We start from the raw sequence: 26,104 nt of genomic DNA on the forward strand, positions 1-26,104 counted from the left end.
AGTCCAAGGGATTGGCCCAAGACAAAGGCTCGCTTCCTTGGATGTCGACCTTCCATTCTCCAGTACCCCAATGCTGGATGAGACACACGATACCCTGTACTTGATATTGCTCGTGCTCCTTGCGGGGCAGAGACGGGAGCTATGGCCAGCGGGCAACTTACAAAGCATTCATCTGTATCTCGGTGTACCTTAACTTCTTCCCCTCAACTTGCGGTTTTCGTCACACATGGGTCATTTCTTGAATCAATTTCAAGACATGGAAGGAAAGACTGCTGAAGAAATGGAGCAAAGCAACCTGTCGATCCTACCCAGTCAGCCACCTCGTGCGCAAAGAAAAAATTGGCGAGATCAACATCTCGAGGTACCCAGAGCTGCCTTTGATCGTGGGTTTTCAGGCTGAAGATTGACATAAGCAACAAGACTCAACACGGTCGAAGTTATCTCCGAGAAACTCCAAGGCCCCAAGCATTATTCTTGGTTACAAGCTATTTTGACGCAAGAGATCTTTTATCGAAATGGAGTTCTCAAGCCCGAAACTATCGTCAAGCAACCTAGAGCAACCCCAAGCCACCTGAAGAGATATCAGACACAACGCAACTGCGAGGCCTAAAATTCGATCCTCAACAAAAGCGAAGGAGGCTGACAGATGTATCTCGAGTGTACACCCTCTAATTCACAAATATCTAAACTCCCAGGTCAATACGTGAGGTAACCGGAGGGGGGCGTATGCGGCACCGGTACCGCCCCCGCCGACGTGATGGGCATCTGAAGCATCATGTCTCATTAAATTGTTACCCCGCGGCCTAGCCCCGCAAAAGGGACGGACAGATGAGCATCAAGTGCCCCCCGGAAGGTTGGGGAAAGAGGTCATAGCGCAGCATCCAACGGGTACGACAAGGGGCGGTCCGGCATCCCCAACCCCGGATTGTCAGGGGAGTTTTGGAGAGTGAGGAGGCGCCCTCCAAGACCCCTCTGCCTTGACCACCCCATTTCCATTCTCACTTCTACCTTCAAACAGTCACTTCATGTCTCTCGGTCGGTCTGCTCGACCTTCCTCACTGGCACTCTTCCATTCAATGCCAGGCCAAGCTGTACGGCGGTTTTAGCAAGCTGTGGAGTCTGAACTGTTCTATATGCGAGCCAAAGGTCCGCTCTATGCAATAATTCGTCCTCGATCAGTAACAAGGCAACTAGGAAAGGCAAGAGAAGTCATTCGTAATCCCGGCTACCACCCTAAAACCTTGGCAACTTGATGTCGAACAGGAGAGGCAGGGAGACAAGCTTGTTGAAGAACTGCTCCGATATTATCAGAGTGTCTCTGTGTACTCCGTCACGCCACAAAGTTCAGTCAATATCCTGGCCACTTACACACCAGAGTTTTTGATTGTTGAAAGTGGAGGTGGCATACCGGTCTGCCACCTCCCTTTGGCAGATCGACGATCTCTCATCCTACCCGCCACGGACACTACCAGATGCCTCTACTAACACCACGCAACCACACGACTATCATTTCATGAGAACGTCATAAAGGGGACTGTGTGCCCTCTCACTTACCTCATCTGTGTAAAGCTGCGTCGAAAAAGGCCGTGTTACGCATCCTTCGGAAATTTTCCAATTGGAAACGTAGGGAAGCCAGAGGCGCTCTTCCGGATGTAAAGAACTCTTTAAGAACAACGTGCACAAAACCCGTAGGCATGTGGACCAGTAGGAACATCGACCAGCTTCTACTATCTTACTATCTGACCAGCAAGGCAACAAGCCGTCTGCAGCAACCCGTTGTGCAGGACACCAAGACAGAACTCGTTGCAGACCGAGAGGCGTTCTCGGCGTTCTGGCGTTGCCCTTCTGGCATCCAGGTAGGTATGGCAAGGGGGACATTACCTACCCACATAGATGCACACAACCTAAGCCAGACTCGCCAGGGTAAGGAGACTGCTCCATTAGTACAGGTAGAAGTATGTCAATGTACCCCTTACAACGGATAAGTGACTGGAACATGCCATGAAGGCCATCAGCAGAGCCGACTGGCTATGATCTATGGCTCATACCACCTTCCCCAGACTTTACAACCCGTCGTGCCGTCCGAGGTAGGCACGAACCAGAATCTGCGGAGTCGAGACAATGAAAGACTTTCCTAGAACCGAGGATCTATAGACCGTCAAGCCTAGAACCGTCTACTTCTTTATACAGCACTTTCGAGCCTCCAGTCACCTCAGCTCATAAGAAGTGAGGAACTGCAGTTTCACAATATTTGGCGATATTTGGCGCCTTTTATATGTCTGTTCTTTGCTCAAAATGTGAGCTTTCTGATTGTGGTATGTGACTAGAGTAGCCACGCATATATACATCACTACATCACTACATCACCACATTTCATTTATTCCACCCAGCAGCCACCACCACCACCAACCCACGGCATGTAATCCACATATTCTTCTCTTTCCAACATGGCCAGAATCCAACTCAATGACACAAGGTGGTGGCATCTCGGAACCTAGACTAGTATCGGCAATCATCGGCACCTGACCACCCCTTCCTTCCGCCATCCTTGATATATGACATGACACCCTGCATTCAGCGAGATATGTACCGAACCCTGACCGGTCAACAACCTGAACCCATCCCATCACCGATTGCATATTTTGCACCTAGATCCAGAGAGGTGCGATGTTGGCGGGGCTTCAAAGCTTGGAAGGTCTCTCCCCCGCCATGCCGGACTTCTGATTGCATACCCCGGACTCTGGGCGTTTTGCTTGTACGACCTTGTGGGTGAGACGGGTTCCCTACCCGCATGGAAACCGCAAGATTCTTGTGCTTATCGCAGTGCATTTTACAAACGGAAAACAAGTGTGTGATCAGAAGCCAGGGTAAAACCAGAAGCCAGGTAAACAAAGGAGAACAAAACCATCAAAACCATCTCCGCAATTCACATGGAAGGGTGATATGGTCTGCTCGTCTCTCCTTTATAGTTGATCATGTGTCTTTATATCCAATGGCGCTAGGGAAGTATGTACGGTACGGTACTGTACGGCAGGTACGGGACGGGTATAGTATAATAGGTATATAGGAAGATCGTTGGGGATTTTAGGATGACGATTCATCAATCTGAGAGAGAGAGAGTGGGTGAGGCCCCCAGAGAAAACGGATTAGCCAGGGATGGAATCCAAAGAGTCCTTCCCTACGGTGGTGAGGGGGACTTCGCCCTTTTGCTTCTTCAACTTCTCCTCAAACTTCTGAAACTCCTGCAACGCGATGTCTTCTTCGGGGTCAAGTACCTGTTCGACTCCTTGGACTTCTTCGATCTGTGTAAGGGCAAGGAATGTCAGCGATTGTTCTTTTTGCGTTGATATGTGAAAGGGGACAGGAAGCGGGTTTCAAGGCCCAGGAAAGGACAATGGCAAAGAGAAACTTACGTAGTGCATCAACATGCCCTCGATACCGTTCTTGAGCGTCACCGTGCTCGAATCGCACGTCCGGCACGCTCCGCGCAGCTTGAGCTTAACAATTCCATCCTCGAACCCGCGGAACTCGATATCGCCACCGTCCTCCTGAATAGCCGGGCGAATCCTCGTCTCCAACAGCTCCTTGATCATGCCCACCACCTCGCTATCGTTCTCGTCGTACGCCAAGCTATCCTTCTCGTCCGACTCCTGTGTATTCTCCTCGCCCTCCCTGCGCTCCACCACGTTAACGATCGTCTGACCGGAAGTAATAGTCTCGGTGATGAGCGCAAACACCTCCGGGCGGATGTGGGCCCAGTTGGCGTCGGCCGACTTGGTCACGGTGATGAAGTCGGTGCCGTAGAAGACCGAGGTGACGCCGTCAATGTTCATGAGCTGCGCGGCCAGTGGCGAAGGGTAGGGCGGCGCAATGGTGCTGCGCGCGTTCATGTACTCGATGAAGGGCGTCTTGATCGATTCCGGGATGACCTTGGTGTTGGGCAGGAACTTGAGCGAGTCCGGGTTGGGCGTGTTCTCGGTCTGGATGAAGATGGTGCGGCGCTGCTGGGGCGCGAGGCTCGTCTTAGGGACCCATGATTGTTGGTGAAGACGAGGACGGACGGCGGCCGAACGAGCGCCGGTATGTGCTTGCCTGCTGCTGCCGCTGGCGGAAGCGGAAGCAACTTGGCGCAGACGCGGGATGGTTGTCGCGGCGGGTCGCACGGTCGACTTGGAGACCAGAGGCACTAGGCCTTGTCGTAGTAATAATCTGTTCGATGGCATCGTGGGCGGTGTGATCGTTGGTGTTTGTCGGAGTGCCGTCGAGGGAAAGGAGACACGGCGACTTCGGACAGGGAAAGGAAGGAAGACGGGATGGGAAAGAAAAGGAATGACGCCGAAACAGATTCCCACCTACCCGCTATTCCGAAATGTTGCCGCTGTGCCGGGGCATGGAATTGTCAGCGGCCGCTAACGCTAACGCGATTAGCGCCGATATGCGTCCACTGCCGTGCCAGTTCTAGGGGCCCAGTGTTAAGCATGTGGGGGCGATCCGTCTTTTTGCGTCATAGCTTTGGAAATTTACTGGGGTTTCACGATGTCAACGGGGTGGTTTGTCAGCGTCCACACTGATTGGATTGGAGTTTCTCCAAACTTTTGGTTGGGATTGGGAGGGACCCTTTGTGCACTTTATCCCATGCACACTTTGAAGAAGTCCACCAAACCACCTTTTGTACCACACGGATAACGGATTTTTGCTTGGACTGAGGGACCTGAGTGCCAATCATATTCGACGACTTACATCCTTCGCTTCACGTCCTCCTGTCGCCCTATCGGCATTTCCCTGGTCGCTTGGCAAAAACTGCGGATCGCGACTTTTGGCGATATACACTACAGATTTCCATATCGAAAATTTCTACTTGACCAACAACCTGAAACCCTTCACTCAGAGATACCCCAGCCACGAACATCCAATTGATCTTCCACTCAACTAATAAAGCCTTTGTTTTGTGTTGCCATTGTATAAGCATATAGCTTTTCAGCATTCGCTTAGAATATCCGCAACTTTCACACGATTACCTCACACCTTTTACGCGCCACACCCCTCACTATCAACATCGACCTCTTGCCAGGCGCTAGACCCATCCTACCAGCAAAAGGCGCATTCCAAGAGAGATCATTTAGGTCCAATGAGCACGGAATTTCAAGGTGGTGGCCCGGATATGGCCTCAGACGAGTCTCAGCGCCTGTTCGCTGATGAGCTGAAGGCGCTCATCGCCGGTGCTCGTGAAGAGGCTTCGGATGAGACTCAGAATGATGGCCAAGAGACCACACAAGTCAACGGACAAACCAGCTCAGAAGACCAATCAGAGGTCATATCACAATCTCGTATCAAGCAAGAACAAGAGGGAGAGGGGGAGCCGACATATGTAACGAGGAAGTCAAACGACCAGCAGCAAGAAGCACAAGAAGCGCAAGTAGCGGAGCCAACAGGGAAACAAGAACCCGCTTCTTCGCCGTCACGGAAACGTCCCAGCCCCGCGGAGGAGGAAGAAGAACCAGATTCACCACCAAAGCCCGCCAAGAAGGAAGCAAAGCAATGCGGTATCTGTCAAGCGCAGCCAGGAAAGTACAGGTGTCCGCGTTGCCCGCTTATGTAGTAAGTTCAACTCAACAACCTGCTCCTATTCTTCTTTTTGAAAGTAACATTCGTACTCATCAAAACGAAACAGCTGCTCAGTGGCCTGCAACAAATCCCACAAGGAAAACCACCCACCTGTATCTGAGCCTACGCCCACCCAAAAACCACAGCCTACTCAACACTCCCAACCCGCAAAAGACAACGATCCCCTCGCCTTCCTCCTTCCCCACGCCCACCATATCACCCGCCTCCTCACCAAATACCCCCACCTCGAGTCTCGCATCAACCACATCCTCGCGCAAACCCTGCCCCCCTCCAACAACCCGCAAGGTCTTGCTGTCGACCCCAACACCGGCTTCGCCACCACTGCCTCCGGTCTTCCCGTTCGCGTCCAGGTTCCGGGTTACGCTTCAAGTTCGGGTAGTTCTTACATGAAAAAGGACACGCAGCCTTGGTCCAAGGAAGTCGGATTGCGTAGGGGTGCGGCCGCGCTGAAGAGGGCGAGGACGGATCCGACTGAGACGGGGGATGGCGTGAGGGAGCTTTGTGATACTGTGCTTTGGCTGTTGAAGAGTCACGAGAGGGGAGAGTTGCCAGCGCCCGGTATTCAGAGTGGGGGCGGTGGCGGTGTGAGGGATGTGACGCAGTTGGTTAGGGAGGAGGTGGTGAAAGAGGAGCAGGAGGTGGTGAAGAGGATGTTGGCGGAGGAGATTAGGCGGGAGGGTGGGGATCGATAAAGGACACCATCTGCCTGCCTGCCTGCCTCCTTGCCTGCCTGCCTGCTCCCTGGAACTTTTGAAGGCAGAGAGAGAGAGAGAGAGGAAGACGATGATTAACGAACGAGGTCAGGAACCAACACAGAATCGCGGGAGAAACGGGCCCTCAGGGTCTTACCAGGTCGCTTTTTGCTACACTCCGATCGACAGCCCTTGCCTGTATGGATCAACTTTGCCAATGATGGCTAAACACACAAGAGACATCAGGAACAGAAAAGGAGAGAGACTGAAAGTGAAGGGTGACGGATGGGAAACAGAAGACGGCGATAACGCCGTCGACCTTTGTCACATATTCTAAGATGGCTGGCTGGCTGGCTGTTGGAAACACATGCATACCCACAGCGAGGAAGCAGTTGGCTACGGTAGCTTGGCTACATGAGGTCGTTAGCTTCAAGTCGACGACGGAAGATACCCAGAGTGGAAAGGAGGATGGATGGTGTTTAGAGCGTTGTGGATACGATGTGTTGGTTTGAGTCTTCATGAAGCTCCTCCCAAGTATATTTGCGCCTCGCAGAGCTGATTACAATCAATTAGTCTTTGGACTAAGAGGCTAAGGGGCCAAGACTTTTCGAAGCAACTGAGCTGGTTAGGGTGATTGGAGCTTGCTTCCCGTTCGAATAAACCCACAGCAGATCGTCAGCCTTTGCACAAACCTCCCGAAGCATGGTTTCTAGGTGGAACTGCAGAGTTTGGGAAGGGGGGCATTATTGCATCACAGTATTGGCTGAATAGTCATGATCGGTCTAGGGTTCTATGTTTGTACGATGGTGATTCGCACAAGGACTATCATAGCTGAGAAACCCATACCTTAGTATTAATGTCTCTGTCTTGTCGACTATGATGATAATAGAGATATACATGTACTTGATAGAAAGATCAGAGCTGTATATAAGCACTCCGAATACGTGGAGTATCCGGCTATGTCAACGCTACATACCTGCTGGTGTATAGGTAACTTTGACGCTAGATATAGTATACCTAAATAAGCCGATACCTTTCATACCGCAGGCTGCCTCGCCGTCCAAAATTCGTTTGTGTGTTCATAGCCCAACACGTTCCGCTACCCCTAGGTTGCCACCCTCGCTACATGCCATCTATACCCGTACTCGTCGTTATTACCTATCCCGTCATCCCATGCGCTGGCCCCCATATCTCATCAAAACACGAGGAACAGAAACAACACAAACTCAAAACATCCCCCTCTTGACACTCCCCCCAAGCTTAGCAAAGAAGCCACTCTTCTTGGTATTCATCTTCGGCTTTTCCTTCTCCTTTTCCTGACTCTTCCCCGTCGCCATTTTCTTTGCCGATCCCGACTGTGGCTGTGTCAGCGGCTGATTCTCCGCACCAGCACCGCCGGTAGTGCCACAAGAAGACGCCGCAGTAAGCGGTGACGTTGCCTCCAACCCATTGCCGCTACTACCGCTACTACCGCTACTGTTGGCGGTCGCTGGCGAGCCGGGGGAGCCGGATGATCCTGAGCCGGACCCGGAATTGTTCATGCCGAGCTTCTGGCGCAGGTTCAAGAGGGAGGGGGATTTCTTGAAGGGGGTGGATCGGAATCTTTGGCTGAGGCTCTGGCTTTGGGTTTGGGTTGTTGGTGAGGGGAGGGCTGAGAGGTCGTCGTTTTCCTTGTTGTGCTCCGCTGCTGCCGCCGCTGGTTGCTGGTCTTGTTGACGTGCTTTGTGGGAAGAAGATGGCAAGTTGTGGTTTTGTGTCGTCATGGGGATAGGGTCCGCCTCAGGATGGTGGAAGGTTAGGTATTCGGTCTCATTGCTTTCCCTAGGTTGTTGCTGCCCAGCTGCTGCTGTTGCTGGTGCTAGTGCTGTCATTGTCTGGTTCGGTTCGGCTCCAGACGCCCAAGCTGCCGAGATCCTCGACAACGCGCCTTCGAGACTGAGACTGTGTCGTCTCTTTGCTTTCTCGGTACTTGCTTGCCCGCGGACTTGGCCCACTGATAGTGCCTCGTCAGTCGCTTGTTCCCCCTTGAGGCGGTTCTTCTCTATAAGGACTAGTCGGGGCTGAGTCTGGCGTGCTAGGGCCGTCGTGTGTTCAGCTATCAGGACTTCACCAGTCACTTCGCTGCTTCGACGGCGGTGTTCGGCCTGGGCTTGCGCTCGCTTGTTTTGGTCGCGCATAGCCCTGTTGGTAGCGGTTTGTTTCAACGCCCTGGCTGCGTTGGTGGGGACATGGCGGTATTCTTGTTCTTCGGCGGCTGCTTCGATATCGGCGTCTGCGTACGACTTGCTTGGTTTTCTCAAGCCTGTCGTCCGGCCAGCTGCTGTCGGGGCCCTGTTCAAAGAGGATATCGCTGCTTCTTGCCGTTGCTGCCACTGAGTAGCTGGATCTTGTGCTACCGCCGCGGCTCTGGCTTCTCTGATTCTTTGCCTCTTGACTTCATGGACCTTCTGCTCGGCCAGCACATCGAGGAGACGACGCGTCAATTCCTCAGCATTGAAGTGTCCCTCCTGCGCCGCCAGTCTCGGCTTCTTGGACTTTGCCGCCATCCGTTGCGAATATCCATATCCCTGGGGCTGGAGTCCGGGGGCCGGCTGGTAGTGGTAGTTGTTGTCGTAGACATAGCCCTCCATGTCGTCTTGAGTGTAGTAGTCTTCCTCTTCGCTTCTCTTCTTTGTTGTTTTCGTCTTGCTTCTCTTGAGGATCGTCGTCGTGGTGTCCTGGTCGCTCTTTCCACTTCCGCTTCCTTTAAACCATTTGGTGAACGACATCTCGAGGAAGGTGCGAGGGTGTGTGGTGTGAACTGAGCTGATGCAGGCAGGAAGGAATGGTTTTCCTCGGCGATCTGGCCCGGAGGCGATAATTTCCCGGTGCCCGTTGAGGTAGGTGTTAATGTTAGACGTGCAGTAGCTGCCAATTCGACAGTATGCGTCAGTCACGTTCAGTTGGTTGCGCTGTTCGGCCCGTTCCCTTGGACGGCTCTTGCTTTATGGCACGACCCTTGCCGTAGCTCATCCCTTGCTTGCTTTGTACCCGACGTCTTGTCCCGGAGATCTGGACTTGGTGCGACTTTTATGAAAGGATAAAAACAACTATAAGATATGTTAAGTAACCTGAAGGTCGAGAGCGATGGTGGCAAGTAATGATGATAGCGAAGATGGTGATGGTCTTGAGGATAACTGGCTTTCTTCTAGGCTTTGAATGGATCTCTCTCCCTTGCCCCCAAAATGATGTCTGATTTCTCTCAAAAAAGAACACTTGTCAAAGGATAGACACATTAGCTCAGACGACGGGTGGCACGACAGGAAGAAGCCGCAAAGGGCGAGGACAGAGAAGTATATACCTTTGCTACTTCCGGGTGATTCCCGTCTTTTCCAAGTCGTACCTGAATAAGACTGTTGTGACCCCCTCACTGGGCTTCCCCCCCCCCCCCCCCCCCCCAACTCTTTTTGGTCAGAGGCGAACTTTGTCTGCATATGATCCCTCGCTAAGATTGACATGACGGGCAAAGCTGGATCGCTAAATTGGACGTTACGCCAACCATTGTTCCTATTGTTTCTGTTTTTGGTAGCCAAGAGCCAAGAAATCAGGTCGAGTTCTAGCCCATGGCTCTTCAAGCGACTGATTCCACTATGCTCTGCAGAATACAGTAGCAACGCGCCGTCGCATTCAATGTTTATGTGCATGAGATCATGATAGAAACAGCGTGGTAGCGACCAGTTGACGGGCAACCAAATGCCGGCCAGGTTCGACCATGGTCACATCATTCATGAGAACTCGGCGCACGCTTGCTGCCTTGGAATCTTGCAGATGAGAGCGACACGGACGAGAGAGACAATCTGACAATGTGTGTCACTTGGGCTACATTTCTGCCCGTGACTGAGGATTAGACCAAACTGGAATGGGATGAGGGGGTGTTTTGCACTCGTGCCTCGCTTGCCTCTTCAAGCTTTACCTAGCTGGACCATCTAAACGCCCCTGTACCGATGATGGAGGGGATCGTGACTTATAAAGACAGACAATTGGGTGTTGTCCAGTGTAGTCTGTGATGAGACGTTTTGAGCACACCCGCCTTGCCCCCTTTGCGCATCACGAACGCCGTGATCTATTGGGATTGCTTTGACTTTATTGTTTACCGGTTCAACAGGAGGCGACTGGCTGCTGTTAATCGCTTCCTAGGCGGGCAAAGGGCGCATGCTCACCCTGTAGCGACCCTGACAAGCTGCCAAGTCTAGGAATGAAGCTTTCCCCTTAGCAGACAAAAGTAACGTGGCGTACCCCTACCGTGTAATAAAACAAGGTGAGACTTTGGCCAAGAACTTACAAGGAGTGTGAGATAGGTAGAACGGCCGGCGACCTCGATCTGGGTTTCCCACAAGGATGGAATTCCATTAAGCATCGATCAGCAACATGTTGTACCGTTGCTCCTTCTCAGCTCGCCGATGCTCAGCCATCCCTTGGCTCGGGTCCGACCTCCACTGACAGCGCGAGAGCGGCTTGCCATTATGCGGGGCCCCGACTTTTCTCCCTTTTGGAGTTTGCTCTTCCGGGCCCGGCTCGCCAGGTTCTCCAGCTTGTTATCGTTGCGAGCATGCCAGGCAGTCCGGCGGGTGGCACAGTGGCTAGAAATGAACGGGACAGGGCGGAAGGGCGTAGGGGCGGTCAGTAAGAAAGGCACGGAGCCTAAGACGGAGGAACTGTGACGGTTCTGGGCAGCGGATGTTTGGGGCGCACAAGTGCTACGCGCGACAGCCTTTCTGGGAAGTTGTGGCGGTGGTTTGAGTTGGGGGCTTTCTTGACAACGTCAGACGGCACGACGCTGCTACATATCACCATCCATCTCGAGTCACCAAACATGGTGGGATATTAATATGTAGGCAAGCGGTATCCCGTTTTCTCGGCTGCTTGCCTGCTTCTCTTGTGCTCGTTGTCGTTGCCATCCGCTCGGGCGAAAGGTTTGATGTTTTCTTTTGGGGTGTTTGCACTCCGAGTTTTCCGCCCGAATACCGACCGGCGGCGCGCCCGTGGACAGATTGATGATACGTCCGTAATGGGAGACTTAACCCCGTTGGCACGGCTGCCGTGACGGATGCTGTGACGTTGTGGCGCGCCAGGTTTGCCCGTCCGTCTCGGATTTGCCCATCGGTCCGACCTAGCGAGGGTTGAGGCTCTGAACTCCCTTGCAGCGCCTGTCTAGTTGCTGGAGAGGTGAGGTGTCGTGAGTGCCTCGAAGAGCCAAAGACAATCTCGATGTGGATATGCAACTGTCCCGGACGCCGCAGGACATGCCCACTGTTCGGAGGGATGTGTCGTTGTGTTATCGTCGAGGCGTCCGAAGCCGTTGTTATGCTATATACAGTATATAAATATATATATATATATGTCTGGTAGACAACTTCAAGTTGACAGCGCAAATCAGATTCCGTCAAGCCACCGGAGGTCACACGCAGTTGCATATTCAAACTTCAATACCCACTTGGCTGATGGAAGATCAGTGGAGTGAATCAGTTTGAGAAAGGTCCAGACTTCAGAACTGTTTCGTCGTCTCGGCCTCTTGAATTTGGAGGGCCCAGGGGGATGGATAATCGTACATGGCTACTTTCCTAATTGGGCGTGTTAGTGGTCAGCCCAAACCCTTCTCTTCTTCAGAGCTTGGACTTTGTGTTCTCTTCCCCAACATATTCGAAGGCCTCCGTTCTCCTACCTTCTCACATTTCTACTTGGCCCATCACAATGGCTCTCTGCAGCTTGGCCAGTGTCTGGTTTATCGCGGAAAACAACAAGTCTTTTGTGAGATGCGGTGCTAAGAAAATGATGAGGTGATGGACATGCCATGCCGTCTTTGCTTCTATTCTGTGTGTGCCGTCTATCATTCACAACAAAGAAGCACCGATCAATGGGAATCCACCTCACCATCAAATGCCCTGCAGCACTGCAGGAACAGGCGACATTTGGCTGGTGCTTGGCTGGTGCTTGGCTATGTAGGTTGCTAAACAGACCCCCGCCGACCCGCGCCTTCAGCACCCCCGGACCCCATTCCGTCCTTTTTCTGTTCCTCTTGAGTGGAGGTCGTCAGATTTTCTGCTGTTGGTGGTCTTCTTTTTCGCTCTCCATCGTCATTCCGCATTCCTTTTTTCGTCTTCTTTCTTCGGTTTTTCTTTTCTGGTTGATGGTAAAAGCAAGAATGACCAGTTGCGGTCTGACAACAAGCTGTCTCGGGCCCCGGGCCGTTGCAAAGTGCCGACAAATCATAAGAGAAAAGCGGAAGAGCTAAACAGTGCCCTGTCCCATCACGAAAGAGACTGCACTCAAAAAAAAAAAAAAAAAAAAAAAACAGAGAGCAAACCCCATGTGGATGTCGTGAATGCTGGAATAGGAAGCCCCGCCAGTCTGGTGTTTGTTCAAATCCCCCGTGTTTCCAAGGGTCCGGCCCCAATGGCGTCCCCAGTTTCCCCTTGTTAGCAGCGGGAGCTTGTTTGGGCATCACCTATCTTTGTGCTGTGTGCCGGTCCATGATACCTGACACCTTATGGGGTCGGTAAAGGGAGGTACTTGCATTTGTATGTGAATCGTATGGAAGCTAGAGGTACCTGGCTGTTCACAGGTATCTAGACCTTGAACAAAAAAAGGTACCCGACCGTCTGTTCGCTGACCTGACCCATCACTTGAGGTATCCCCCCATCAGCCATCAGCCATCACCCTGGGCCGCGGACGGGACCTGCGAGATGAGGAAAAAAGGGGTTTTTCATTGGCACCACTCACCTCTCAGCGGTTTCCGAGATCCGTGCTACCTATTAATATTACTGCGTAACTATTAACCTAATCACCGTGTTGCTCAGTCGAGATGGGCCATGGTCAGTGCCGTAGCATTGAAGCATTGAAATTTCCATCCTCTCGAAACGCTTCCCCCAAGGAAAGTGCCCATGTCGGAACCACTGTCGGAACCACTGACAGGCCACCCGCTGGAGCAGCAGTCGCAACCGCCCGCGCCGTCGCATTCCATCGCCGAACCGTCGCAGTCGCAATTACAGCAGGACCACCACCCTACAACCGTTCCTGCTTTCATCAGGCAAGTCAGGGCCATGTTCGGTCTCACGGGGTCTGGTCACGCTGCAGAACAAGCTCACGATCAATTGCCCGAGCTCCTCCCTAAGGTCCCCAACTTTGGACCGGACCTGGACCTGGACCTGGACCTGGACCTGGACCTGGACCTGGGACACCTGGAGCTGCCGGCTGATCTGTCTGCCTCCGTCGAGTTTGAACTGCCGCTCCAAGGCCATATCTCTAGTAGTGTGGAGGTAGACACCACCACGGGCACTCCATCGCTAAGCTCCGCGAGTGTTGCCGATCCACATCTCATCCAGGACCACCACCACCACCACCACCACCAATTCGACCACCAATTCCCAGCCCACGAGCCAGTTCTTACAAGTTGCCTACAAACAAGAAGCTCCAATTTCGACGACGCCACAACCGCTACTTCCGCTTCTGCCGCTGCCATCTCGTCAATCTCGTCAACACCACAGCCGACCTCAGCAACGCCATCGCTCTTCGTCTCCGAGGGCACCTTTTTGCTGCCAGCCGACGACGACTATCCCGGCCCCGGCCCCGGCCCCGGCCCCTCCTCCAATTACCGCGACTCCTTTGCTTCTGCCATTCTCGACGATCCCTTCTTCTGCCAACCCGTTGGCGCGCCCAATAGCCATACCAATACCCATACCCTCGACACTGCCACCACGCCTGATTCCCATCCTAGCCCGGCTCCCAGTCACGTAGCGCCCAGTCCGAGTCCGGGTCCTAGTCCCAGTCCCCAGTCCGAATCGACTTACAGCTATAATCGCAATGATCCGCAACAACCGTGGCCTCCGCCTCGCAAAGAGTCTCTGAGAGTCGACAGCCCAACGCCGTGGGTGAGCCTCCCGCATACTACTACCACCTTACAACCTACACCCTTCTTTTTTTTCTTAGCCAGATAAACAGTTATACTGACATGGCATGACTTGGTTTCGCAAGTTCGATCATTCGCGATCGAGACGTGCCATGGCATCCATAAACATTGCCGTCATTGGCGCCTACGGCGCGGGCAAATCTTCCTTCGTCCAGCGAGCTTTCCGCCTGCAACGACCGCCCGAGCTAAACGTCTCGACTCTGCGCATGGAAATCGACGGCACCCGATACCTCGTTACCCTCGTAGAACTGGATCTTGACGGCTTCAAAGACCTTGACCCTGGCCAGTCGATACAATGGCCCAAACAAATAGACGGCCATATGGTCCCCCGCATGGACGGCGCCCTGATTCTGTACGACGTCACCAACACGGACAGCGTCCATGATCTCTCCCCAACCATGAGTGAGCTTCTCCAGCTTTCCCCTTCTTCCTAATGCGTCCCCAAGAGACACTTGTCTGACAATACACGCCTGTGCCGCAGCTTCCCTGGCCAACTCCTCCCTACCAACCATACTTGTCGCGACGAAATGTGACACCCCTGCGAGCATACGGCAGCTGGATATGAACGCCGTAGCACACACCTTTCCCTCGTGTGTTGCCCATCTTAGGATCTCGTCCAATATTCCCGGCGGCGCTCGTGAAACCCTCTTGACCATGATCGACGCCATCCTGGCCAGCAGAAGAGGTAAGTGGAAGATAGTACATGCAAGCATTCTCATGCGACTATTGCCCCCGTTGATCCGCGATGGCTCCATCCTGGTGCTCCACGAACAGGAGGCCTCTGTGCGTTGTCACGGAAACACAAGCAAGACATAAAAGTATCTCACAGGGCAGGGCTAACTTGTCTCGTAAGCAGAGACGCAAGAGAGGCCGCAAAGGTCCGTTTCGAGACGAAGAGCTGCTTCAGCCGCCAACCTGGATGCTCCCCCCGAAGTCAACGGTCGTCCCATCAGCCAGCACAGCAAACACAGTAGAGCAAGCTCCGACTTTTCGCTCCTAAAGGGCTTTGCGCCTCCCACCGGTGACGGTCCTCATCAGAGATCCCAACTTTCGAGGTCGCCGAGAATGGAATATCTACACGCACAGTACGGCGCTTCCAGCCCGCAACCAACAGACATCCCTGAGGATGGCCCCCCACATGCTTTGTCCGGCACGCTATGTACGCCAGGGATACGGTTGGAAAAGGGATCGGAAACGTTCTTGGACGTTGAAGAGTCGGATGCAGAAAGTCACCGTTTATCAGACGATGTGGTTATCATGCAGCGCAACCAGGATTATTTGGAAGAAGACGCACCGAAACTTACCGGTGTTACCTTCGAAGAGCTTGTCGACAGGATTATAGCCCCAAAGATGATGAGGGCCGACACCAACTTTGCCGACATTTTCCTGTGCTTATATAGAAAGTTCGCTTCGCCATGCGAGCTAATGAGCGCACTCCTTTCGCGGCTGGACCGCTTAAAGGACGACACGGACATGCCCTCTTTGCTAAGCATTGAAAGCCAAATGCGTGTTATTGAGGTTGTCGCGAAATGGCTCTCCCTCTACCCCGGCGACTTTGCCCGACCTGCAACGAGGAGGAGATTGGAAGGACTAATAAGCGACCTGGCAACGAACGAGGTCTTTTCCGCAGCAGCCCGGCAGATGAAGGGGAACCTGGAGCAAAAGGTGGTGGACGATGATGACACGTGGTGGGCAAAGGCGGACCCGGTCGACGAAGATGACGAGGAGGCGGGCAGGGACGTAGGGCGGAGGCTCGCCGAGTCTGTGACTTCATTGCAGATTGACGAGTCCGGCGCGTATGATCGTCGACGTCCATCACACAGCTCAGACCTCTCTGGGGCTGACCCGACCGCGAAATTCACGTACCATTCCATCGAAGACTACGAGCGCGAAGCTGCGGCCTTGGTACCGTCTCCGCATCTACCGCTGAACAAATCCCGCTATCACACATTTATGGACATCGACCCCGATATTGTCGCCGACGAGATCACCCGCATCGATTGGATCATGTTCAGCTCTATCCGCATTCGCGATATGGTACGCCACGTCAGCCTTCCCGCCGACCAGAAAGAGAAGTGCCGCAGTCTCAAGAACGTCAACCGCATGGTCGCCCACTTCAACCACATCGCCCAATGGGTCTCCAACATGATCCTCATCCGTGACAAAGCCAAACATCGCGCGCCCTGCCTGGAACGGTTCATGGTCATCGCTCAGGGACTGCGCACGAGGAACAACTACAACGGCCTGGCCGCCGTCTTGGCCGGCATCAACGGCACCGCCATCCACCGACTAGCGCAGACGCGAAATTTGGTCTCGCAGGATGTACAAAAGCGGTTCGCCCGGCTCGTCTTGCTCATGGGCACGCAAAAGAGCCACTTTGCTTACCGGTTGGCCTGGGAGAACACGCCGCTACCGAGGATCCCGTTCATCCCCTTGCACAGACGTGATCTGGTCTCGGCGGAGGAGGGAAGCAGGACGTTTGTGGGACCGAATAATGATCGTATTAATTGGAAGAAGTATGAGGTGCTTGGGGAGGTGTTGCTGCCCATAATGAGGAGCCAAGGACAGCCGTATCCGAACTTGACCAAGCACGAGCCTAGTAGGGAGTTGATTCTTGATATGAAGATGCCGACGGATGAAGAGGTTGGTCTTTTTCTTTTCTTTTCCCCGCCATGGATCTCGCCCTTTCTGCTTTTGCATCCTTTGCATCCTTTGTTCCCCCCTTGATTTTCCCTGGCGTCGATACCCCTGCAATTCCTTTATCTGTCGGATCTGTCCGTCTCGCTTCTTTGAATACCATTGCTGACCCGTCTCATCTCGTCTACAGGATATCTACCAGCGCAGTATAACAGTAGAGCCGTCAACAGGTGGCGAGTCAACCACCAAGAAGAAATTCGCTTGGCTCGTAAACAAATCTTAATACGGGTAGAAAGAAGGGAGATGAAATGAAGAGCAAGGCGTTGTGGATGTAGCCAGGATTCTGAGCAAAGGTTCTGTAATATCAAGGCCAAGAAGAAAAAGGGAAGGAAGGATGGGTGAATGGAGGGATGTGGGAAGATGGATGACTAGCAGGGTCGGGGAAATATGACATGGCATGGCCTGATGCCATGCAGTGATCATTTATTCTTCTGACACTATCACATATACCTCCCACAACTGTATCAAGACCAAAGGCATCCAAAGGCCCACCAAGAGGGTAGATAAGAAGCACTCACAACTAAGCTAACCGAAGACCAGAAAGGTCGTGATAATGAAGACATTGCTCGAGATCAAGAAGCGCCAGTGTTGAGGTTCCAGGATCGGTGCAAATGCGTTGAACTAAGTACGGTGTAAAGGGAAGGTACTTCTTTTTTGGGAATGAAGATCTAACGGTGAAGCACAAGGTAAACCAGGCCATGCTCATATTTTTTTCTTCTTGGATAGATCACACGTATCTAGTAACAGTGATCTGCTGCCTCTATCCATGCGATGGGCAACCTTATCAAACAATCCGCCCGGAATGACGATGCAGCGACATACCAAAACTATCTGATAAACTTCTAACCAACCAGTTTTGTTGACGAAGTGTTCCTCTTTGTGCCTGTTGTCCCGCACACTCATGATTCAAGCCCGTAGTGTCATTGTCTGCAGCCAGAACCACGAGAACTCCGCTTCGTCTTTGAGACGGAGATGATGATTCATCCAAGACTGCTTTCAGACATCACGAGTATTACACTCCAACCTTGGATTTGCTTTCCTTTATGTACCAATCGGTACCTACCAGATCATGCGCACCGATCTTCCCCCGTGAACAGAAAAGCTACACCAAGAGAGTCGTTGAGAATGTTTTCAAGGATGTAAAACCATATTCTCTCCATCACCATAGTAGAGCCAAGAGGCTCAGAGGTGACTGCCAATAGCTGTCGCAAGATGGAAAATGACCTGGATGGTAGAGTTTACGACAGGTATTTTTAATAATCTCTTTTCCCTTCCACGACGGTAGCAGGTTGGAAAGTCGGAGGATTTGCTTTTGCGACATATTCGCTACTGTACGTTCATAAATGCTCAGTGCAAACCAACAACACCAAAAAAGCTACCGCGATACTGGTCTCCACCTTTAACAAGTGTTCAACTCCAGCTGCAGGCACGCATTCAATTCGTTTTTTCCTATTCCTGCCGATAAATTCAAAAACCAAAGAGGCCAAGACTCGATTGCTTATCCTTTTCTTATTAGAAAGCTACCTGACAAAAAGCGAAAAAAGCGCAAAAAAACAGGAGTCGACATCTCCATCTCAACGCTCTATCCCAAACCCCCAGCGATCGTAATCCAGCGCGCCACCTGACGGTGAAGATGCCTCTGCAGAGTGGAACCTCCCTCAAGTATCATCTTCATTGCTTAGGGCCACGCGCAGCATCGCAGGCTACCCGTGCGAGTGGGTGACCACCGCAAGGTTCGTGCTGGGCGCCGCTGGGCTTCCAGATTTGGACATGGAATAGAGACATTAAGAAAATCAAGTGCCTTCAAACCCACCTTGACCATTACAGTCGAAAGTTTAGTCGCTGGATTTAATACATATACCCCAAGCCAAGGTGCTGGGGCAGCACGCTGTGGCATTGTAGGCGCGACAGAGGGTGAGTGGTCTGTGCTGGATGCCAAGCATGGATGTGATAAGATAAGGACTTGGAGATGCTACGTCGGGCGCGCTTCCATTGAGGGAACGTCATTTAGGTCGGTCACTACAGCAGAAGTTAAGGACGCCAAGTTTGTTGGCCGAACGGGTCTATGTGATTATCTATATACAAGATGCACCGGTGATAATCAAGTGTGTTTGAACCCGTTACCTCTCTCAATTGCGCTCCTCTGTGTACCTAGATAGCTAACCATCCCGACTTGCACAGCAACAGACCTTAAGGGGGTTGCGACACCACGAGAGCTTCCCGCTCGAACTTCCGCTCGTTACGAGAGCCACGAGACGAACATACACAACCATATCCGATTAAATGAACCCCATCGATAACCGAAAATGCTCACAACAACACCCTACCTCACAATCCGGCGTCCCTCGCCCACCACCGCCGAATTCACCCTAACCACCTGCCCACCTCTCACCCTCCGGCTGCGAGCCGCCTTGTTCGGCGTCCTCTGCCTGCGCTTCATCGCCGTCCTCTCCGCCATAATCGGCATCTACTCGGCCTTCTTCCACCCGTCAGGTTTACTTCCTCCACCCATCTTCCCCTCCGGCCGCATCACCCTCCTCGACTTCGAGCTCAACAATTTCTTGCTACACATCCTGCACCTCCTCTACGTCTCCGCGCCAGGCCAATCCATCGCCTCTCTTGCGACTTCCCTCCCACCCTACGCCGTCCTCGCTCTCTCAGCAATAACGGCATACATAGCCTTGTTTGCCCGCATCCACACCACCGAATCCCTCCTAGTCCTGCGCGGGCTGGGCATCCAGATGTCGAGCAACGTCGGCGGCGGGTATTTTCGTCTGGGGGGCGGCACGTACATGAAGAGGACGCGGTTCATTCCTACGGAGAAGATCCAGGATATCTTGATCAACGAGGCGTTCAAAGGGTTTGAGGTCCGGTACTACCTGGTGATTGTGGTGGAGGGCGAGGAGGATGTGGTGGTTTGCTTTCCGAGACTGTTGCCGAGACGGAAGATCGTGGAGAGGGTGTGGCGGGGCGCGAGGGGGTGTTTGTATGAGAAGGATGGACCGGTGATGAGCGCTGGGGCGGGAGGTGGGAGTACACATAATGGGAACTGGAGAGGGGGAAACGAGAAAGGGTAGTTCGCTTCTGTACACGGGCGAACTAACAAGAAGCTGGTTACAAAGTTGCTGAGAAGCGGAGCGGGCGTTTTTGTTTACTTAATGGTTTTAGATCATCTGCCATTCCTATATACCACTGTTACTTGCTTTTCTGTTAACATTCCATAGGCATCATCCTAGCGAATAGCAGCAGCACCTTGAAAGCCTTTTTGGGACAAATGCTGTTGTCCTCAGTACGTAAATATGCGAGAACGCTCCCAATCTCCCAATATCGTCAAAGACTCTTGAAGGCTCTCGTGGAATGATATTTCCTCCTTCTCCTGGATAGCTGCCAAAGACGTGGAACTTATACAATACGGAGTCACACAATATGGAGCAAGACTACTAGTTCTTCCTCCGTTGACTGCCAAGCCGAAAGATAATGATTCTTACATTTTTGGTATCATGAACCTAAAGCAACTCAACTAGAAGACCCCTCAACAGGCGGTTCTGCGCCCGCTGCCTTCTTCGACCGCCCACCCTTCTTGTTCTTATCCTTTTGCTCCCTGATCGCGCTCCTCCAGTTCTTCGTCTGCGTCATCTCCTCCGCGTCCTTGAACCCAAACCCTTGCGCATACTTGTCATTGACCTCCTTCGCCGAAGCCAACAGCTGCCTCTTGAACAGCGTGGTATACGAGCCTCTGAACTGGGCCTTGTTTCCTCCCTCGTAGACCTTCTTGATCCCCTTGGGTGGCGCAGATGGAGCGCCCTTGGTGATCAACCTCCTCTCGATATCCGGCTTCGTAGCCACAAAGTTCAGCAACCGGTTCGCCAGGATCTCGTCCATCTTCCTCTCGCGCCAGGTGCCCCAGAGCTCCGTCACCAGGCCCTGCGCGCCGTACAGGCTCATCGGGTCGTCCTCGCCCTGCCAGACCCAGTCGATGGAGTCGACCATTTCGACATCGCCCTCGGCTTCCGGGTTGTGCGAGTCCCTGCCATCACCGCTGCTGGTACCGGGAACGGCGCCGGCTTCCTCTTCCGCCAGCTTGGGGAAGATACAGTCCCAGAGGACCAGAGGAACCTCATCGGCCATGACGTAGTTCGGCTTGCGCGGGTTCTTCTCCACATCGAGAAGCTGCTGGACAATGGAAGGCGGCTCGAGGCCCTGGCCTACGAGGAAGAGGACAGCCACCATGTGGCGGATCTGATGCCACAGGAAGGCGGAGCCGCGCACGTGAAAGTAGTACACCTTGGGGTGCGAACCCTCGCTGCCACCAGCGAGCGGCTGGAATTCCGGCAGGCCAAGGTACGGCAGGTCGGACTCGACGTCCTTCACCTCGACAATGTCGGACTCGAAGATGCGCCGGCTGAAGTTGGTGATCTGCTTGCCCGGGTCGATCTTGCAGAAGTTGCGGAAGTCGTGCACGCCCTCGAACATCTTGGCGGCCTCCCGCATCTTGCCGATGTCGAGCCAGCCTTGCTTCTCTTGCTTCTTTGCCAGAGGCTCCAGGGAGGAGGGCATCGGCGCGAAGGCGGGCTGCGTGAAGAAGTACCGGTATTGCCGCTCGCGGCAGGAGAAGCGTGCGGAGAAGTTGGGAGGGAGAGCCGGCGCCCAGGCCATGATCCTGATGTCCGGGGGTAGGAGCCGGTTAAGAACCCGGCAGTAGGGGACCTCGTCGGCGATGGGATCCCACTCCGGCTTTTGGTGTTCTACGTCGGTGGCCTTCTCGGCTTCTTGCTGCTGAGGCTCGGTCATGACCACATCGTCTCCGCCATTTCCTCCAGTCTGTTCTGGCTCCTCCTTTGGCAGCGGCTTGTTACTCCTCACTCGGATACCGATAACCTGACCGAAAGCGCTGACGCCCCTATCCGTGCGTCCACACTTGGAGTACTCCCATGGTCCAAAGTCGACCTCGTCTGGCCTTTCAGGGAAAACCAGACAGCTCTTGACGAGCGCCTTCCACAGCTCCTCCTCAATGCTCGGCATCTTGGCCGACGACTGATACTCGAAGCCATTGTAGTTCTTGCCGAGGTAGGCAAATTTAAGGGCGATCAAGCGGGTCGAGTACTTGCCCGGGTCAAACTTGGCGGCCTTTTTCTTCTTCTTTTCGGCAGCCTTCAGGTCGGCTTCTGTCGACGTTACCGCGGCGGCAAGGGCCCTCTCCTCCGCCCTCTCCTGCCTTTGGACCTCCGGTGCCAGCCCTTGCCTCCTCAGCTCCTCCTCTAGCTCTTGTATCCGCTTGACCAGGCTCTCCTTGGGCCACCGATCGTAGTTTGCGGGTTTGGGCGCCATTTTGGTCGCCTCTTGTGAAAGGATAATTGGTCCTTGTGCGAACGTCCGTAGTTGGACCTTGGTATTCCTGTTGAGCTTGGACGTGAAATCCCCGATAATCGGGTTGGATAATATTCCAGCACCAACACCGATGGGCTTGCCACGTGCCTTCAGGAGATCAAGTGTCCAAACGGACCTCGAACTACTCATGCAATTGGCTGTGTTTATGAGTGTCTCCCTTTCCTCAAAACCAGATTATTTTCTGGTTGGTCGGTTAGCAGCCGCTTTGCATGTTTTACTGATTTAGACATACCAACTTTGTGATCAAGTTCGCGCAAACTTACACAAAACTCCCATGTTATTGATATACCGGCCCTTGAGTTGTGAGAGAGATGCAAAACGGGCGATCCGCGCAAAAAAGGCAATGACTTGAAGTCTGAGTCGTCTCATCGACGGGGTCTCGGCGTGTGCCCGCATGGAGTTTCTCAAAATACTGTGGGGACAAATGTCTTGGCGAGGACTTTCCATCTGGCTGCTGGCACGCTCCCGTCCCGTCGGCAGGCACCTCAGAGGGTTGTTATCTTATCGATAACTGATCGCTCTCTCCTGAGTCTCCCATCTGTGAGCTGACAAGGTCACTCGCAAAGAACAGGCTGAACAGCATCTTGCAACTGACTGTTAAGCAAATTATTGTCTTTCAAGAATTTCATCATTTTATCGTCGCGGCCCCATTTTGTTCGTCATGGAGTCACAAGCGATCACGATACTTCTCCTTGGTGATGAGAAATGCGGAAAGTCAACCTTTCTATCGTCAGTGAATATCCTGAATGATACAGCTGTACACTGCATTTAATCCTACATATGCCCACTATTCCAGCTCAAGACAAGACAAGCCAAGCCAGTTCACTGACACCCATACAGGCGAATCAGCAGAGGTCGCCACAGCCTGAAAGGTAGAGTTTCCATTACCCTTCTCAGGGACCTCGATCAGCCCTTCGTCTTTGATATCCGCACTCGCCGCGGGGAGTATCGGTTCGAATTCTACGACACTTCGAGTCCAGAAAGCTGGAGGCTTCTTCGACCCGACCTAGTCATCCTCTGCTATGACATTAGCCAGGGGCTTAGTCTAATCAACCTCCAAAGAGTGGTGAGTGACCACCCCAACTAGGTTGAACCGAATCCTTCGACAAACTGATACATTGCGCAGTGGAACAAAGAGGCTCGGACAGCGGGCGTAACCGGTGACACAACCCCGGTGCTTATGCTGGGCCTCAAGCGAGATCTGCGATCCGAAGATGACCCCAACGGCATCATCTACCCGCAGGAGGCGTATCGCATTGCGCAAGAGATGAGGTCAGACAAGTACATGGAATGCTCTGCGGTGACTGGCGAGTTGCTGGAAGAGGTGTTTGACGATATATGTACAACGGCGTTGCGGACGATAACTTCCGAGGGCGGGCAAAGCGAAGCAGGATGCGTGATCCTGTAAGTTACTGGAAGCTGTCGTTATGGCCGGCCGTTCAAGAGTTCTCAATGGAGGGTGCTGCGTCCTTATCGTACTCTTCTCCATCCGCGGCCTCTGCAGGTTCGTCAGAGCCGAGGGTCTCGGTAATGATTTCGATGATCTTTTGCTGCTCGTCCTCGGTAAAACGCTCCAACATATCCTCAACAACCGTGCTAAGAACTGCAATGTTGGTGGGCCGGAGGTTGACGATCATGAGCATCTCGCCCTTCGAGAGGTCACTTTGGAGGTTAGCCTCACGGAGCTTCTTGAACAGCTCATACAACGCTTCCGTGCTGTACTGATGGGTCTGGTCCTGGTTTGCCAACGGGCCAGGCTTGGTTCGGAGATAGGTCAAGAGCTGGTCTGGGTCAGCTTTGGGCATGCTCATATTAGCCATGATGGAGGCTTGCTTACATCTTTAGTGAGAGTAAACTGGTTGGGAGGCACTCTTCTGTTCTTGGATCTGTTCTTTTTCTGTTGCTCCAGAATATGCTCATAGACCTCATGGTTTGAGATCAGGTTGCTTTGGCCTTCAAGGATCTTCATTGTGTCGGCTTGGACTGGCTTGTTGACGGGCCAAGACTATCTGATAGGGCTGAGAGTGAGAAGGGACGTCTTGCGCCGACTGTTTGCTGGTGACCACCTGTAGCCTGGGCGGGATGGGATTGCGACTGCTTTCGGGAAAGCGTAAGACGTGTTTAGATAGTCGTGTGTTTGTGTAAAATATGACGCAAATGGTGTTCGTAAAAAAAAAGGTGATCTAGACCTGGCGATTGGTAATGTGGTGATGAAAAAGTTGGTGGAGGAGCAAGCCTTTGATGGTCCGTCCGTTACGGTGAATGATCAGTTGTCAGTGGGCGGTCCCCATTGACAACTTCACAAGCGATTGCACTTGCAGTTCCTGCCATGGACTCGTGCCCCGCCATTGTAACGAAGAAGTCGCGAACGGACCGCAGCGGCAGCCGCATTCTCTGGACATTGAGCGTTCCTGTCCAATCATTTACACGCAGTTTGCACTTTGCCCCACCATGGAGCGTCAAGCCGTCGCTGCAGCCAGATGCATCCAATTGCACATGCTCCGAAAAAAAAATCTCGCACGCGGCACGGGTGCGGTGACGGAGTCACAGAGAAGAGAACCTTCTGGGCAGGACCGTACAATTTGTCTTGAAACAGGCAGGCACGTCTTCACTTCTGTTCGCAACTTGAATGAGACGCGAAAACAGCAGAGGAGATGGTTTTATGAACTTCAAGCAACTGTGGGGACAAACACGCTTCCATGCTTCACATGTCATGTCCAACAACTGAGTCCACCAGAAAAACTTTTCCCACACATATCGATTGAAGGATCCGTTCTCGTCCTGTGTGAGGTTCTCGACAGCGCGACACTCTTGTGACTTCCTTGTGCCTTTTTGTGTGCTAGCGAAGGACCTGGGGGCGTGCCCCAACCCAGCAACGACCCCAGGCCTTCATCCACTGCGACCACCACCGCACATACCAAGGCAACCTGGTGGGCGATGTTTGACACTAACACCAAGTATGGCGCTGCTTTGACGAGACTGACCTCGCTCCATGCAGACTCCTTGTTAATAAATTGGTTTCTCTAACTCATCACCTTACTCAGGATGGTTTCGCTGTGATGATCGCCTCTTCTTTCTCCCCCACTCTGCTCTCCCACTTCCTGTTTTTCCTCTTTAATTCCCCAGGAACCTCAAGTATTCCTTGACTCTGTACGTTTGGGTCCCCGCATCCTCTGCCTTGCACCGCAACTTTGTTAGCTGCTGCTGTTAGAGTTCTAGAGTCTGACCCCGTTAGACCGTCACCCATTGACTCGGAACGGATTCTTATTCGCCTATTGCTCGGCTTTTCCAAAACTCTTTGTTGAAAATATACCGGCGCAAATTCTTTTTCCCAGAACCGGGGAAAAAACCGAGCACGACCCTTCCGACGGCCCAGCACGACATTTGAGGAGTCAGCTTGCCCATTGCCTTACGGCTAGTGGCGCATAAGAGCCTCGCACTACCCAACGCTACCGTGGCACTGCTTTCCTTTCTTTCCGGGCTTGTCCCCTCCGGCCATCCAGCGACCACCACTGCCGCCGCCGTCCACCCCGACGCCACCTCCTTCGTCGCACTTCCTCCTCCGCCTTCGTCTCAGTGTACGTGCGACCCCGACGGTTCGCAAGATCAAGAGTGCAACATGGTCCGCAACATTGTCGTCCTCGGTGGTAACTCCCACCCCGAGTTGGTGGAGAGCGTCTGTGGCATTCTCGGCCTGCCCGCCTGCAGCAGAATCCTGACCAAGTTCTCCTCTGGCGAAAGTCGCTGCGAGATTCAG

At 53.1% G+C, this 26,104-nt stretch overlaps 9 protein-coding genes across 9 annotated transcripts; 5 read left to right on the plus strand and 4 right to left on the minus strand.

Annotated features, from left to right (window-relative positions):
- Positions 1-2,981: 2,981 nt before the first annotated feature.
- SMAC4_02461 (uncharacterized protein) lies at positions 2,982-4,264 on the minus strand. The gene is made up of 2 exons (XM_066089781.1): positions 3,414-4,264; positions 2,982-3,302 (listed from the first exon to the last, which is right to left on the minus strand). Exons 1-2 carry the CDS (start codon positions 4,221-4,223, stop codon positions 3,147-3,149), a joined length of 966 nt encoding a protein of 321 aa, XP_065947261.1. The 5' UTR covers positions 4,224-4,264; the 3' UTR covers positions 2,982-3,146.
- A 659-nt stretch (positions 4,265-4,923) lies between these two features.
- Positions 4,924-6,684, plus strand: SMAC4_02462 (uncharacterized protein). Its single transcript, XM_003350744.2, has 2 exons — positions 4,924-5,598; positions 5,672-6,684. The coding sequence occupies exons 1-2, from the start codon at positions 5,129-5,131 to the stop codon at positions 6,315-6,317; spliced, it is 1,116 nt and encodes a 371-aa protein (XP_003350792.1). The 5' UTR covers positions 4,924-5,128; the 3' UTR covers positions 6,318-6,684.
- Positions 6,685-7,150: 466 nt separating this feature from the next.
- On the minus strand, positions 7,151-9,615 carry SMAC4_02463 (uncharacterized protein). Its single transcript, XM_003350745.2, has 2 exons — positions 8,260-9,615; positions 7,151-8,037 (listed from the first exon to the last, which is right to left on the minus strand). The coding sequence occupies exons 1-2, from the start codon at positions 9,083-9,085 to the stop codon at positions 7,544-7,546; spliced, it is 1,320 nt and encodes a 439-aa protein (XP_003350793.1). The 5' UTR covers positions 9,086-9,615; the 3' UTR covers positions 7,151-7,543.
- Positions 9,616-10,756: 1,141 nt separating this feature from the next.
- SMAC4_12759 (uncharacterized protein) lies at positions 10,757-11,017 on the plus strand (the record flags this gene model as incomplete). The annotated part of the gene is made up of 1 exon (XM_024655204.1): positions 10,757-11,017. The coding sequence occupies one exon, from the start codon at positions 10,757-10,759 to the stop codon at positions 11,015-11,017; it is 261 nt and encodes an 86-aa protein (XP_024511118.1).
- A 2,220-nt stretch (positions 11,018-13,237) lies between these two features.
- Positions 13,238-17,592, plus strand: SMAC4_02464 (uncharacterized protein; the record flags this gene model as incomplete). Its single annotated transcript, XM_003350746.2, has 5 exons — positions 13,238-14,224; positions 14,328-14,664; positions 14,744-14,947; positions 15,116-16,905; positions 17,090-17,592. The coding sequence occupies 5 exons, from the start codon at positions 13,238-13,240 to the stop codon at positions 17,180-17,182; spliced, it is 3,411 nt and encodes a 1,136-aa protein (XP_003350794.1). The 3' UTR covers positions 17,183-17,592.
- A 1,341-nt stretch (positions 17,593-18,933) lies between these two features.
- Positions 18,934-20,219, plus strand: SMAC4_02465 (uncharacterized protein). The gene is made up of 2 exons (XM_003350747.2): positions 18,934-19,064; positions 19,141-20,219. The coding sequence occupies exon 2, from the start codon at positions 19,266-19,268 to the stop codon at positions 20,034-20,036; it is 771 nt and encodes a 256-aa protein (XP_003350795.1). The 5' UTR covers positions 18,934-19,064; positions 19,141-19,265; the 3' UTR covers positions 20,037-20,219.
- A 208-nt stretch (positions 20,220-20,427) lies between these two features.
- SMAC4_02466 (uncharacterized protein) lies at positions 20,428-22,883 on the minus strand. Its single transcript, XM_003350748.3, has 2 exons — positions 22,584-22,883; positions 20,428-22,528 (listed from the first exon to the last, which is right to left on the minus strand). The coding sequence occupies exon 2, from the start codon at positions 22,474-22,476 to the stop codon at positions 20,476-20,478; it is 2,001 nt and encodes a 666-aa protein (XP_003350796.2). The 5' UTR covers positions 22,477-22,528; positions 22,584-22,883; the 3' UTR covers positions 20,428-20,475.
- A 125-nt stretch (positions 22,884-23,008) lies between these two features.
- SMAC4_02467 (uncharacterized protein) lies at positions 23,009-23,782 on the plus strand (the record flags this gene model as incomplete). Its single annotated transcript, XM_003350749.2, has 3 exons — positions 23,009-23,076; positions 23,188-23,413; positions 23,474-23,782. The coding sequence occupies 3 exons, from the start codon at positions 23,009-23,011 to the stop codon at positions 23,753-23,755; spliced, it is 576 nt and encodes a 191-aa protein (XP_003350797.1). The 3' UTR covers positions 23,756-23,782.
- A 4-nt stretch (positions 23,783-23,786) lies between these two features.
- Positions 23,787-24,883, minus strand: SMAC4_02468 (uncharacterized protein; the record flags this gene model as incomplete). The annotated part of the gene is made up of 2 exons (XM_003350750.2): positions 24,185-24,883; positions 23,787-24,128 (listed from the first exon to the last, which is right to left on the minus strand). The coding sequence occupies exons 1-2, from the start codon at positions 24,314-24,316 to the stop codon at positions 23,787-23,789; spliced, it is 474 nt and encodes a 157-aa protein (XP_003350798.1). The 5' UTR covers positions 24,317-24,883.
- Positions 24,884-26,104: the final 1,221 nt, after the last annotated feature.

Source organism: Sordaria macrospora, chromosome 5, assembly GCF_033870435.1.
Source record: "Sordaria macrospora chromosome 5, complete sequence".
Taxonomy (NCBI): domain Eukaryota; kingdom Fungi; phylum Ascomycota; class Sordariomycetes; order Sordariales; family Sordariaceae; genus Sordaria; species Sordaria macrospora.

Coding starts and splice junctions, on each gene's coding strand:
- SMAC4_02461 (XM_066089781.1), bottom strand. CDS start 4,223: ATGCCATCGAACAGATTATTACTACGACAAGGCCTAGTGCCTCTGGTC. Junction 3,303..3,413: donor AGGGCATGTTGATGCACTAC/GTAAGTTTCTCT, acceptor GCCCTTACACAG/ATCGAAGAAGTCCAAGGAGT.
- SMAC4_02462 (XM_003350744.2), top strand. CDS start 5,129: ATGAGCACGGAATTTCAAGGTGGTGGCCCGGATATGGCCTCAGACGAG. Junction 5,599..5,671: donor CCGCGTTGCCCGCTTATGTA/GTAAGTTCAACT, acceptor AAAACGAAACAG/CTGCTCAGTGGCCTGCAACA.
- SMAC4_02463 (XM_003350745.2), bottom strand. CDS start 9,085: ATGTCGTTCACCAAATGGTTTAAAGGAAGCGGAAGTGGAAAGAGCGAC. Junction 8,038..8,259: donor GAAAGCAAAGAGACGACACA/GTCTCAGTCTCG, acceptor CTTCCCACAAAG/CACGTCAACAAGACCAGCAA.
- SMAC4_02465 (XM_003350747.2), top strand. CDS start 19,266: ATGCTCACAACAACACCCTACCTCACAATCCGGCGTCCCTCGCCCACC.
- SMAC4_02466 (XM_003350748.3), bottom strand. CDS start 22,476: ATGAGTAGTTCGAGGTCCGTTTGGACACTTGATCTCCTGAAGGCACGT.